The sequence below is a fragment of the Sminthopsis crassicaudata genome, chromosome 1, assembly GCF_048593235.1.
Source record: "Sminthopsis crassicaudata isolate SCR6 chromosome 1, ASM4859323v1, whole genome shotgun sequence".
Classification (NCBI taxonomy): Eukaryota; Metazoa; Chordata; class Mammalia; order Dasyuromorphia; family Dasyuridae; genus Sminthopsis; species Sminthopsis crassicaudata.
In genome coordinates this window covers 23,769,696-23,783,619 of record NC_133617.1, presented here as the reverse complement: position 1 = coordinate 23,783,619, position 13,924 = coordinate 23,769,696, and the positions used below count along the sequence as shown (strand labels likewise).

General features: G+C 38.2%; 1 protein-coding gene across 2 annotated transcripts in view; it reads right to left on the bottom strand.

The window, feature by feature from the left end:
* The window catches only part of KSR2 (kinase suppressor of ras 2), a 600,040-nt gene that overhangs the window by 12,650 nt on the left and 573,466 nt on the right, over positions 1-13,924 (bottom strand). For both annotated transcript variants that reach the window (XM_074296724.1, XM_074296733.1), the window contains exons 17-18: positions 5,833-5,964; positions 32-161 (exon numbers count right to left, since the gene is read on the bottom strand). In XM_074296724.1, the coding sequence (XP_074152825.1) occupies positions 32-161; positions 5,833-5,964 (262 nt within the window). The remainder of the gene's footprint in view (positions 1-31; positions 162-5,832; positions 5,965-13,924) is intronic.

Genomic DNA, 13,924 nt, shown 5'->3' with positions numbered 1-13,924 from the left:
TTTCTCCCCCACCCTCTAACCTGGAACTTACCGAGATCTCTTTTCCTAGTCCAATCTGACTGAGGTTCGGTTTCATTCCTCTTCCCATCTGCCATATTATTGCCTCTGCCGGTTGAGTCTTGTAAGGCCATTCCCTGGCATGGAGTTCATACCAGATTGTGCTGTTGGTGTACAGGTTAGTGTTAATATGGTTGTCAGAGCCCTATCACTTTCTAACTTCCTCTCTTCTAAGCCTTTCTCCTTTCAGAACTTAAATAAAACAGGACAGGTCATAAATGGTCTTCAAAAGTTGGCCACCTCCCCAGTCTGAACTCACCCGGAATCCTCATACTCCCAAGTGGTACAATGGACAGCGGGCTGGATTTGGAGTTAGAAGACCTGGATTCAAATCCTGACTCTCCGCTTCCTCACTGTGGGACTTTAGGCAAATCACTTAACCTGAGCCCGTTTCCTTAACGTAAATTGAAAGTGTACACAGGGCTAAATAGTATTCCAATTTTAAATCTCAGATCCTATGATCCTACTATGGTCTCTAACAAGTCTTCTCCAAAGACTTACCCTCAAGGATTCTCAGCTACCAAAATTATTTTACCTTCCTCCTCTACTCAATCTCATTTTCTTCAATGGCCAGCTCTCAAGGTCTAACAAAGCATTTCCTCCAAGGTGTTCATGTATGTTAATAGTTTAATGTTCTCTTTTTTTCTGTTTTAAAGGAAGAACTTTGAGAAATCCCAATGAATGAGTCTTTGGCATAGAATTCAGTCAGTAAGGAAATCTTATCTGTGATCCTCAAATCTAATCCGGGGAGCAACTATCTATAGATAGGGCAAACTATCATATTTCAACTTCCACATTTTACAGAGGAGCAATTGAGTCCCTAAGAGAAAGCGGCTTGATTAATTTCACATAGTCGCAAATGGCAGAGCCAAGATTGAAACTCTACACCCTTGCCATTGAACCACAATACCTCTCTGAAGGGCATATTTAATGAAAGCTTGTCGAATCAGATTAGACATTGGGTTTCCACCACCTGCTTGCTTGTTAAAGTCCTGGCATTCTAAGATGTTCCTTCAGATCAGTCTGTGAATCGCCTCTCACCTTCATACATGAGCTTTTTGAAGCTATATTCCACACATATTCATTCCCCCTACCACTCTCCTACTGCCTACCCCCTCCCCAAATACAAATCTGGACAGGTAGGGAAAATGTAGCCACCGAGGAGCCAGCCATAATGGAGCCAAAGCAAAGTAGGTAGACTCCATTCTGTGACAGGAAGCAGTTGTATCTGTGTATTTTAGTATTGGCAAAGAAAGAACTTTGAACTTCTGGAATCCCTTTCTTCCCAGCAGCCCCATCCATTCTTCAAAGGATCTTAGCGTCTTAGAACTACAAGAGACTTGTGTCTATCTACTCTAACCCATAGAAGGCAGTCAATAACTACATGTTAAGTACCTATCGTGTGTCAGGCACTGTGAGGTTACAAAGAAAGGCAAAGGATTGTCCCTGTTCTTAAGAAGCTCACATTAATTTTGTCACTTTCTCACCCCCTCAGGTGGTATTGATGAAAATCTGAAGGTCACAGCTATCTTGGGCAACTCAGCTAATTTAGTTTTTATTACTCTTGCATCTTCCTCTTCCTTCTTTTTGAGGAAATATATTTAGAAGCAGGAAAAAGAAAAAAGGCTATTGCTGAGTGTTATCTCATGGGGCTGGACTTGAACCTGTATCCAGATAACTTTCCCAATCACCTTAGTTACCAGTGCTTCCTATCTCAAAGTTAATCTTATGTGATATACATGTTTCTCTGTCTCTAGACTTTAAACATTTAGGGAATATGACAGAGTTCTGTGCTTGAAATAAAAAAAGACCCGAATTCAAATCCTGCCTCATCATCATCAAGATGTGTGATTGGTTACCTCACTTCTTTATAACTTGATTTTCTCATTTGTAAAATGAGGATGAGAATAGGATTTCACACACACACACACACACACACACACACACACACACACACACAGAGGATTGTTGTAGGAATCAAATGAAATAATATGTGTATAGACCTTTGAAAAATCAGAATGCTATGTAAACAGTTTCTCTGATAATGGTGGTGGTAATAATTATCTACCTAATAGGTGTGAGGGTAAGATCAAATAAGGCCTATAAAGCATTTTGATAATGTTAAGAATTGTAAGGATCACAGATTTATAATTAGAGATGGAAATAACTATGAACTGCCACCTAATCAAACCCTTTTAATTTTCCAGATTAGGAAACTAAGGCCCAAAGGAACTAAATCACTTACTTAGCTCATATATCTAATAAGAGTGAGAGGCAGGATTTGAATTAGGTCAACTGACTCCAAATCTAGTGGGGTTTTTTTTTTCACTGTATAATATATATAATGTGTGTGTGTATATACATATATACATACACACACATATATATATATATTATATGTATAATTTTTTATTGTTTTTGTTATTATTATTAGCTCATTCTCATTCTTTTGGATGGGGCTCAGATAAATCCAATCTGAGGATAAGTTGTAATTCAACTATTATTCTTTTATATTTAGTACTCTAAGAACCAGCATGCAGATAGATAATCTTTGTAATGGACTAAAAGTGGATTTTATTTTCGCCTTCTATTTTGTCATTAGCTAGAGTTTCTAGAGTTTGTGTTAAGTGTAGGATTCAAGGTCTTCAGTTGTTTTAGTTTTTCCCTTTTCAGATCTAAATAGCTCTTCTACCTCTATGTTTATTTCATCTGATCTCTTAGATTTGATATTTAGGGTTTAGGGAATGAAGTAGTTTTTTGTGCTTGCTTTATACTAGTTGTTAGAATGTTGTTGTAGCCTCTGGATCTGAAGACATCATTGACAAAAAGAGGTTTTCAGTCCTTGTCAATAACTGACAAGATTTCCCCTCCAGTTTTTCTTTGATGTTATAGCTCTCTTGTACAACAAAAGTATTCCTCTCTTCAGTCCATGCCATGCCCACTTGATCCTAGATCAAGAACTGGAAGATCAAGAAAAGTTCAGAAGCTATCTGGTCTATTATTTTATATTTATATAAATATGATTATAAATGTCATTTATATTTATTTTATAGAGAAGAAAAATAAGTTTACACAGATGGTAGTAAATCAGGCAGAATTTGAATCTAACTTTTCTGCCCTTTCCACTGGATCACACTACTTTTTCATGGTGGAAAGTACTGTCTGCACCAAAGCAGTTCCAATAAGTGAAGTATTGGTTGTTTATCACATTCACTTCACTGCCTGTGGATCAAGCTAATTGTCACAGTGGTTCCAAGTAAGATTAAATTCAGAGGAACAGGTAGAATACACTATCCATGGTGCTGACGCTATCAGTGGTATCCCAGAGCTGAGTTGAGGATATTTCAGAGTTCCTGGTAGATCTTCACATTTATGTCAACACACAGACCCCCCAGAGTACATCATCCTGGCTTCTGGGTACACTCCCTACCCTGCACCATTGCCTTTCTTCACTTCATGAAATGGATGAGAGGTAGGGCTTTGAGGAGGATATTATTTCTACAGTTACTATGTTAAAAATCCTTCCCCTGCTAGCCCTCAGGACCGGTATAAAAATCCAACAATATAAATTGTATTTAAACATTCTGGAAAACAAAGCAAAAGAAGAGGAATCCAATGAAACAAGGAGTAGGAAATTGATAACTGGTTGGTATAGTAGAGGGAAGTAGAATCAAGAAGACCTCAGCCCATATAATTGCTTTGTCACTCTGGAAAACTAATTTTCCCACTCTGGACCTTAGTCCCATTTCATAACATGAAGGAGTTGGACTAGATGGTTTCTAAGGTCTTATTTAGCTATAGATCTGTGATCCTATAAAACAATGGCTGTTGCTGCTGGATCCAGTTTTTGTCCCTTTTCTAAATCCTCTTCTCTCATTCTCATTGTACCCAACCCACAAGTTTCTGGTATTAAGATATTAATACTAAGAAATGGTTTTTTGTTGTTTGTTTTTTATCGAAAGCCTAAAGTTCTGAGTTTGTCATCAAGAAGGAAGGCCAAGTGTTAGCTGCCTCCTACCAACAAGATTGCGCTCTCTTCAGAGGCAGCTGCTTCAGTGGCTAGCCCAGTGGGTCAGTGCTGAATAAATACCCCAAGGTGAAATGTCTGGGGCCATTGAGTCCCCCAGGTGGCAGAGGACACAGTAGTAGCTGGCAGTCATTCGCCAAGGCAACGGACAACACAGCAGTCCCCAACAGACACACAGCGGCAAGCCAAATTTAAGTTTCTGCAGAAACAACTCACACCTAATTGGTGAGGGAACGCAGAGTTCCAAGTTGTTAAGCATTCAACAGTGCAGAGGAAGAAGGATCATTAAAACTTCCTTTTAAAATACACTTTAATGGGAAATTCACTTAAAAGGGAGAAAAAATTTAAATCAAGGAAAAAACCATTTGCTTGAGGCCTGATTTGATAAGGTCTCTTAATTACTTCTTTGCTAAAGTTATCCTAAAAATATTCAGGTCTAATTATTGCAATTTTTCAAATAGATTTATCTAATCAGATAAAGACTTTGGTATAAACTAATCAGTACACACTACAGTCTTCAAGGTACCCAATGTGACAGCTGATAAGAATCAAGATCCTTAGATAGAAGAGTCTGAACTAGAAGTTGTACCAAACTACAAATAGTTCCACAGAAGTACAAGCATTTTTAAAAGTAATTCTTAAACTTATTCCTGTATTATAAGACTGAGTTATTTATGGAGGTACTTTTGGCTTTGCTCTTTTAATGTATTAACATAAATTTACTGTTTAATAGGAATTCATTATTGAATGGCCAACTTAGTTAGGAACATCTCTGCACCTGATGGGGTTGGCCAGAAAACTATATCCATCTCTGAGATCCGCTTTTTCATCATGATGTAACCTGACTGAACTTAGCGTTGATCAACATAATCTTCAAGAACTTTGGGTCATTGCCATGCTATGAAGCAGTGGTCCTCAAACTTTTTAAATAGAGGGCCAGTTCACTGTCCCTCAGACTGTGGGAGGGCCGGACTAGAGTAAAAACAAAAGCTCACACTCTGTCTCTGCCCCTCAGCCCATTTGCCATAACCCGGCGGGCCACATAAATGTCCTCAGCGGGCTGCATCTGGCCCTCGGGCGTAGTTTGAGAACCTCTGCATGAAGTCATATTTGAAGAAAATTTATTTCAAAAAATTCTGAGTCTATCTTTGACATGAGTAGGATAAGTATCATGGTTCCGATTTTATACCTGAGAAAAGTGGGACTATGAGAGGTGATGTGATCCATGTGAAATTACACATTATTATAATTATAATGATACAATTAATGGGAGATCTGGCAACTTGGTATTTAGGTGTTTGAGCTCCTACAAGAAGACTTTCTATTACATACGTGATTATTCTTAGTGCTATAGATTTATTCTCCTCTCTAGAAGTAATGGATGATGACTAGAATGAAATCATCAATGTCAACATGATTTACAAATCCTAGTGTTCTCTCCCCAATTGTAGCATCAAGTCAATATGATTTTTGAAGGACCTACTATGCACCAGCTACTGAGATATGAAGAAAAATAAAATCAGTCCCTTCACTTGAGGAGCTCACATACTGATGATGGAATCATGGGGAGACAACATCCAAACAAAACATAGATAGGAGAGCTTGAAGATAGTGTAAGTGGAAAGGTACTAGGGTGATGGAGGCCTGATAAAGGCAGACAAAATAACCAAAGGATGGTTTGGAGAAGAGTGTTTCCCATCTATGATTTGGCCCCTTCTCCGCCCAAAGCTGAGATGTGGCTCACTTACCCAAGTGCAAACACATCTGAGTGCTTAGAAAATGGGAGCTTATCCTCCTCTGTGTCAGGAGAAAGCTGACGGATGATCTCGGGAGCCAGGTGGCAAAGCCAACCGTTCTGGATTCGGAGTTTGTTCTCCCTCCTGGAAATGCAAATTTCAGAGTTAAGTAATCTCCTGGGCATTGTCACTCTGACCCTAGTCACAAGCTGAGGAGCACAGATGCTAGTCAAGTCAACAAGTATTATCAAGTGCTTATGTTCCAGACTACACCCTAAGCACCAGGGACTCAAAGAATGGCAAAAATTGGAGCTGCCCTCAAGAGTTGTATATAAGGAAGACTACAAGAAGACCACTAAATACATACAAAACATGTTCAGAATAGATAAAGGCAGGCTCATAGGGAAGCAGACCTCCTGCAGAAGGTGAGAATCAAGCTGTCTAGCTCCTTAGTCTACCATTCACTTCCTAAAGCCCTCTTTGTTACCTCTTATATTAAAACTATTTAAAATTACACTAGAAATGTTTTTTTTTAAAGTTTAGGTCAGAACAAAGTGGCCTGATTAAGATTTCAGGAGACATTAGTCAGTCTCCCTGAGATTTTTCTATGCTTGAGACTAAACCCAGAAGGAGAGGAAGAAGCAACAGTATTTATTGGAAGAAGGGTGATAATTAGACTTGCTAACCAAACTCAATTCTTAGTTCTTTTTCTATTCTTTGTGATTTTTTTTTTGATACAAGGAGAACCAAGGACCCTTTATTTAGAAGCAGAAGTCTTTCTAAATCTCTGGGCCTCAGTTTTCCTAGACCACTGAAGGCATAAAATAGGTTATTACTCTATTTTACTTTCCCTCTGAGCTTACCTTCATCTATTCTAAACAGTTTTCCTAGGCATTTCCAGGAGGGGATTTGACTTGGTGAGATACAAGACTCCTCTCCTGCCTCATTTCTTGACTATGGCCTGAATCAGATTAAAATATATTTGGGAAATATTTACAAAATAAAGCTACAATAAGATACAGATAATAATAAGGCATTTCATTTGAAAACAAAGTCAATTTGTAGCAAGCCCTTCCAGGAGCTGCAAGGTTCTTTTCCTCCCTTATTTCTTGACTATAGCCTGAACCAGATTAAAATGTATTTGGGAAATATTTACAAAACATTTTACAAAGTTTACAAAATAAAGATACAATAAGATACATTTGAAAACAAAGTCAATTTGTAGCCCTTCAACAAACTGCAAGGTTCTTTCCCTCCCTTATTTCTTGAATGTGGCCTGAATCAGGTTAAAATGTATTGGGGAAATATTTACAAAATAAAGATACAATAAGATACAGATAATAATAAGGTATTATATTTGAAAAAAAGTCAATTTGTAGCCCTTCCATGAGCTGCAAGGTTCTTTCCCTCCTTTATTTCTTGACTATAGCCTGAACCAGATTAAATGTATTGGGGAAATATTTACAAAACATTTTACAAAGATTTAAAAATAAAGATACAATAAGATACATTTGAAAACAAAGTCAATTTGTAGCCTTTCCATGAGCTACAAGGTTCTTTCCCTCCTTTATTTCTTGAATGTGGCCTGAGGAGTATGTGATTTTTTAAAATGAATTTGTTCTATTTTAAATACTTTGAACAACCTGATGCTTGCAAGGGGATTGAAATCTACTAGTTGAGACCTATAAACAAACCAAATTCAGTTTTTCCTCCATTTTCTCTGGAAAGAAAGAACTATGTAAGAGACATTATTGAAAATTATTATTCAAAATTGAACCTTATATGCACATAAACAAATACATATTTCATCTGGCATACAGAACTCTGTGGAATGGAAAGCCCATTTATTAGTGTTGATTGACATTCATCTGTAACTTGTAAACATTCATTTATTATGTATATAATATATATCTGTATAATATATATGCATTATACATGTATAATATATACACAGATAGATATAGATATATAGATATGGCAGCAATGCTACCTTTTATTCTATAGTTTTCCAGACATTAATGAAATAACTCTTCTGTGTTCATGAATAACTCTTCTGGGCTATCAATAGTGAAATACATATCTGTAAATGATCTGAGGTGTTATCATGGTGATGACCTGGGATGGGCACTCCTCCCACCAAGTCCGATTTCAGCCTATCTAGGACATAGTAGGTAAACACCCGAGGGTTGTCCCTTCATCTCTTAAATTCTTCAGTTTCTTTTAAGAAACACCTTCTGCATGAGACGTTTCCTGATTGCTTTATATCATAGTGTCATTCTTCCTCCAATTTTTTTCTCCTACGTATATTTTTCTTTTTTAATTAAAGCTTTTCATTTTTCAAAACATAGGTGTGGATAATCCTTTAACATTAATTAGCCCTTGCAAAATCTTATGTTCCAACTTTCCCTTCCTTCCCTCATGCCCTCCTGTAGATGGCAAGTAGTCCATTATAGTACATATATATACATATATATATATATATATATATATATATATATATATATATATATATATATTTAACATACTTACATGTGTATGTACATGTTGTTTCCTATGCTAGAATGTAAGTTTCCTGAGATCATGGACTATTTCACTTTTGTCTTTAATGATAATATTGAGAGCTAGCATTTACACAATGCTTTAAGATTTACAAAGAGCTTTACAAATAATATCTTATTTTATCTCAATAACCTTTGGAGATAGGTGCTAATATTGCTATCCCCATTTTATGAAAGAGGAAACTGAGGTAGGCAGAGGTTAAATGACTTGCCTAGGATCACACAATTAGTGACTGGCAGGGAGAGGATTTGAACTAATATCTTCCTGACTCTGGGATCATCACTTTAACCACTGAAACATCTAGCTGCCTTTCAATGTCTAGTATAATAAACTTTATTTAATTGAATTAAATTGAAGGACAAGATAACAGAAATATGGTTAGAAGTTTCAGTCACTCGCTGCTTTATTTTGATTTGCCTAAAATTGTGCAGCTAGTAATTGTTAAAGGTGATATTAAAATCATAAGATAGAGGTAGATATCCACAACTAAGGAGAACGTGGATTCCTTTTTATCATAAATCTTCAAGAGGTGATATTAAAAACATAAGATTAAAAGCATAAGACAGTAGGGTAGTGCATGTTGAAATGTATACATAAAATATACTCTAGGTATGATGAAGATTAAGTGGAGCCATTATCTCCTCCTCATCCCATAGTTTATACCTGTGTGGGAAACCTATAGTGGAAATTAAATTGGGAAGATGAGGGCTAGGAAGAAGAATAAAACAGAAATTTGGGCTAGGAAAGTGCAAAGAGCATTGACCCTGGAAATCAGTGAACCTGGCTTCAGATTCTATCTTTGACACTCACTAGTAGTGGATTTGGGCAAGCCAGTCAATCTCCCTGAGTCTCAGCTCTGTCATCTGTAATATGAGCTCCCTTCCTGCTTCAGATTTATGATTGTATGAGATGATGGGCTCCTATTTTATGGAATCTTCATCCACCATCTTCTCAGTAATGAGCCTTATGTAGAATGTGTTGGTTGATTTTGACAAACACTATCATGTCACTCTCCCCACTTCCTCCAATCCATGGAATAGTGCTCCCTCTTCCTCTCTGCTATGGCTTCCTTCAATGCACCGCCCAGCTGCCATTTGTCCGTGCTGTCCTTTTCTGATTGATCCCCTAGTAATAAATCTCCTTTTCTCTCTTTTGGAAAATGTGTGTGTGTGTGTGTGTGTGTGTGTGTGTGTGTGTGTGTGTGTGTGTAAGTGTGTAAGTATATATTTTTTTTCTTTCATCTGTTTGAAAATTGTGTTTCCTCTTCCATTGGAATGTAACCTTGTGAAGTCATAGACTATTTCTCATCTTTGCATCTCCTGACTCCATGCCTGATAAACAGTAAGCACCTAATAAATTATTATTATTATTATTATTATTATTATTTACCTAATAAATTATTGATGAAGAATTGAATAAAACTGTGGGCCTCTTTTGGGGCCTCAGTTGTTTTTTACTTGTAAAAAAGTTGACCTTTATGTTGTGAACCTGGATATCTTAGAATCAGCCAGAGTCAGGATAAGCAAAAGTCTTTATTCTTGGTCTTTTGGGGTCACTCTCAGGGGATTAGATCTAGGAATCTCTACATCTCCTTCCTCTCTGTCTACCGCCAAAGAATGAATCTCCTCCTCCTACTCCACCCACTGATCTCACTTCCCCTTCTTTGTCCAAGCCGGCACAGAATAGTTAAGTAGGGTCATCCTCCAAACATGTTACTAGAGAATTGTCCAATTGGTAATTAGCCCTAAGTGCTGCTTACCTTGCATCTAGGTCAAGTACATCTGCTCAGTTCTAGCCCTTTACACCTTTATGGTCTCTTCTAGCTCTATATTTGTGATCCTTTGACTTCTCAGAGCCTCAGTTTCCTCACTTGTTAAATTGATTGTTTAGAACAGACAGAGCTCTCTTCTAGCTCTCAGCCTCCTTACTTATCAAATGAGGGAGTTGGCTGAGATAGATGGCCTCCAAGGTGTCTTCTGTTCTTAATCTGTTATTCTATATGAATACAAGCTACTCAAGGTCAGCTACCATTTTTGTTTTTGTACATTAATGGTTACTTAATAAATATTCATTGATATCAGGTGGGAGGCTCACAAGGCATTCATGGATGAAGTTCTGTAGTTTTTAAAAACCAACAACACGGAGTACATCCCTGAGCCAAACAGAAATGCTTCTTCCTTTTGTCCAATTATTCCAATCTACGCAGCGGATAGTTGGCCATATGTTCAATCCTTTTAGTAAGAGGTTGGAGGGGGAATAGGAGAGGAGAGCAATGAGGAAGTTTGAGGCTTGAGGGGCCCAAACTTTCTCAATCCACAGATCTCAAAATCACAGACAGACTTTTTCATTTGGCTTACTCCTACCACATGTCTTCTGCTAATTATTGGGGGAAAATGCCTTTGTGTAGATTGGAAGTTCCAGATGTGCAGTCTGGGTGTGGGATTGGACATGATTCTGAGCCTACATCTCCCTCACCCACCTCCTCCTTCCCCTAAAGCTCTCCAGTACTCTTCTCTCAGAGTAATTAGTGGGTTGGTGGACAAGCCCAGAGAGAAATCTCTGGGGTCTGCTGCACAGTCTGTTGGAGCTGGAGGCAGGGGAATTACAACTTCAAAACCCACCACACTGCAGGAACCAAAATAAAGACTTTCCTTTTGATGGGAAGGCATCAAATGAACATCCCCACACCCTCGTCTCCATCTCTGCCTGCAAAACAGTCCTATTAGTTTAAACAACTTGGAAAAGAAAGAGACCTGAACTTTCTCTCCTGTGACATCTCAACTCCAACCAGCCTTTTTAATGAGGGAAGTTGCCTGCTCTCATTAGCAAAAGGCTTGAATAAGTTTGGAGTTTTAAACCTCGATTTGGAATCCAAAAAAGGTCCAGAGAGAAAAGTGGGCTGAAAAGTAGTGCAGTTCTGGTCGATCATGAATGGGTTGAAAGCCCAGATTCCACAGAATTGGCATTATTATTTCCAGGGGTTGCCAACTTGGAAAGAAGTCTACAGTGGAGGACCCTAGAGATCTGTCCTTAGCCCTGGGCTCTTCACCATGTTTATGAATGATTCACATTAATGTCACGTTCATCAAATAAACAGATGGCACAAGGCAGGGAAGGTAGGCCAACACATTGTACTTCAGAGCCTGATTTAAAAAGAACCTCTGCTTCAGACTTTCTGGGTCTTTTCAGAATGTCTGAGCATCTGTCTTATCTATCTCTTGACGGAAGAGCTTTAGTGGGTTGTCAGTTCTGCCAACAATGTAACATCATGGCCAAAAAAAGGCTAATCCTAAGATTCATTAAAATAATTGTAGCACCCAGAATGCCTTGAAAGAATCTGGAAGAACATATTCAACTCTGGGTGCCACATTTTAGGAAAGACATAGAGTATGCTCAGAGAATGGAACCAGAAGGTGAAGAGCATTGGACCCCATATCATTTAGATGACTGAAGGAACTGGGAGTGTGTAGACTGGAGAAGAGAAGACTTGGGGTAAAGAATGATAGATATCTCCAAGCACTTAGATCACTAGGAAGAAGGAATGTGTTGTTTGTCCTCAAAGATCAGAATGAGGAGCAAAGGGTAGAATTTCAGAGACTCAAAATCTTGGTTTGATGTAAAGAATACATCTTGTGACAATGACTGTTATCCAGAGGTAGATAGCCACAACTAGGGAGAACGTGGATTCCCTCTTACCATAAAACTTCAGGTAAAGACTGACTGTCAACAAGGATAAGCTAAAACCCCAGAGAATCACAGAATCTCAAAGTTTTAAGGGATTTTTAGAGACCATTTCGGCTGATTCCCATCTGAACAAGAAACCTTTCTACAATCCTGCTGACAAACTGTCAGCCTTTCTTTGAAGACCTAAAGTAAAAGGGAATTCACTTTTTCCCCACTTGTGGAGACCTCTGGAGAGCAATCATTGTCCGGGAATGTTTTCTTGACATTTACTTAAAGAAATGGGATGTCCAAATGAGTTTCCACTTTAATCCATTCCTATTTTACTCACTTCTCCCTAATCTTTCCTTACCACACACGCACACATCACTCCATTTTCTGAACTCAGATGCTTCCTAGATGTCTGACTTTAAAGTCTCTTTACCTCTATCTGCCTTAGGGGATAATTGCACCCATACACCAAGACTGTTATAAGAATAGAACGAAATATAAAGCTCTTTGCAAGTGTCAAGTGATATCCAGAGAGAAAATGTGATTTGTTCTGTATCATATAGCTAAATAGTCACAGAATAAGGACTCAAACCTGGGTCTCCTAACTCCTTATTCAGGGTACTTTCTATTTCATTGAATGCATCAGGCCAAAGCTGGACTTCAAGGGTCATTCACCTGAAAATCAGAAGACCTGTAGTTATGTAACCCTCGACTCTTCTCTTCTCTAAACCCATCTTCTCATTTGTCAAGAGGAGAAGTAGAACATGCCCTCCCAGCTTCAAGGACATTTTTCTCTCTCCCAGTAGTAAGTAAGCTCCCAGAAGGCTCCTTGTCTGGCTAGTTTATATGTGTATTCCCCACAGTTAGCATAGTGTAAACACTGACTAAATACTTTATCCATCCATCTTTCTACATCTTAAACAGCTACTTCAATGAGATTTACTATTGTTAATGAGGGATGGCATTTTAATGATAGGAACTAGTTCTGTGATTTCACTGATCCAGGAAAATGACAGCTGCATTATCTACCTTTTCCCAAAGCATGCAAATGAAAGCCAACTTTTACAATTTGATTTTTCTTGTTTTTCAAATGAAAAAGCCAACTTTTAAATCTTATTTTTCTTGCTTTGTGTGTGTGTGTGTGTGTGTGTGTGTGTGTGTGTGTGTGTGTGTGTGTATGTGTGTGTTTGCAATATGGCTCTTGTGGAATTTTCACGTATGACTTCCCACATAGAATTACCATCAAATTGCTTGCCTTCTAAATGGGGGAGGGCAAGAGGGAGATAGAAGAATTTAGAATTCAATTTTTTAAAAAAATAAATGTTAAGAATTAAAAAATTAGCCAAAGGAGCTCAGCACCATCTCTGCAATTTATAGCATTGGAGAGCTGCCAAAAGCAGTGAGAAGGGGATGGTTTATTCTTTGCCTTTATGTCTCTAACAGCTAACACAACATTTAGTGCATAGTAGGTGCTTGTTGATTGAGTGACTTATTGATTAAAAAATAGAAGGGATTCCAATTGGGGAGAGTTCTAAATGCTAAATAAAGTCATTTATCTTAGAAGATATAGGGAGCCCCTGAAGCCTCTTGACCAGGAGAGTTGACATGGTTCGATTGATGCTTTGGGATTATCAATTTGGCAACTGGATGGAGGATGGCTGGAAAAGGGGAAAGGATAATAGAAGGGAGGTCAATTGCAAGTCACTATGGCAAGAGGTGATGGATGTGGGATGGTCTTATCTGTGAAAGGAAAGGAGACAGAAAAGAAATAAAACAGGGAGCTATAGTCCCTCCTAGGTTATCAGAGCGCTAGGATTGGAAGGGACCTGATGAGGAAACTGAGGCCTTGGGGGAGAAACTTCTTGTCTAACAA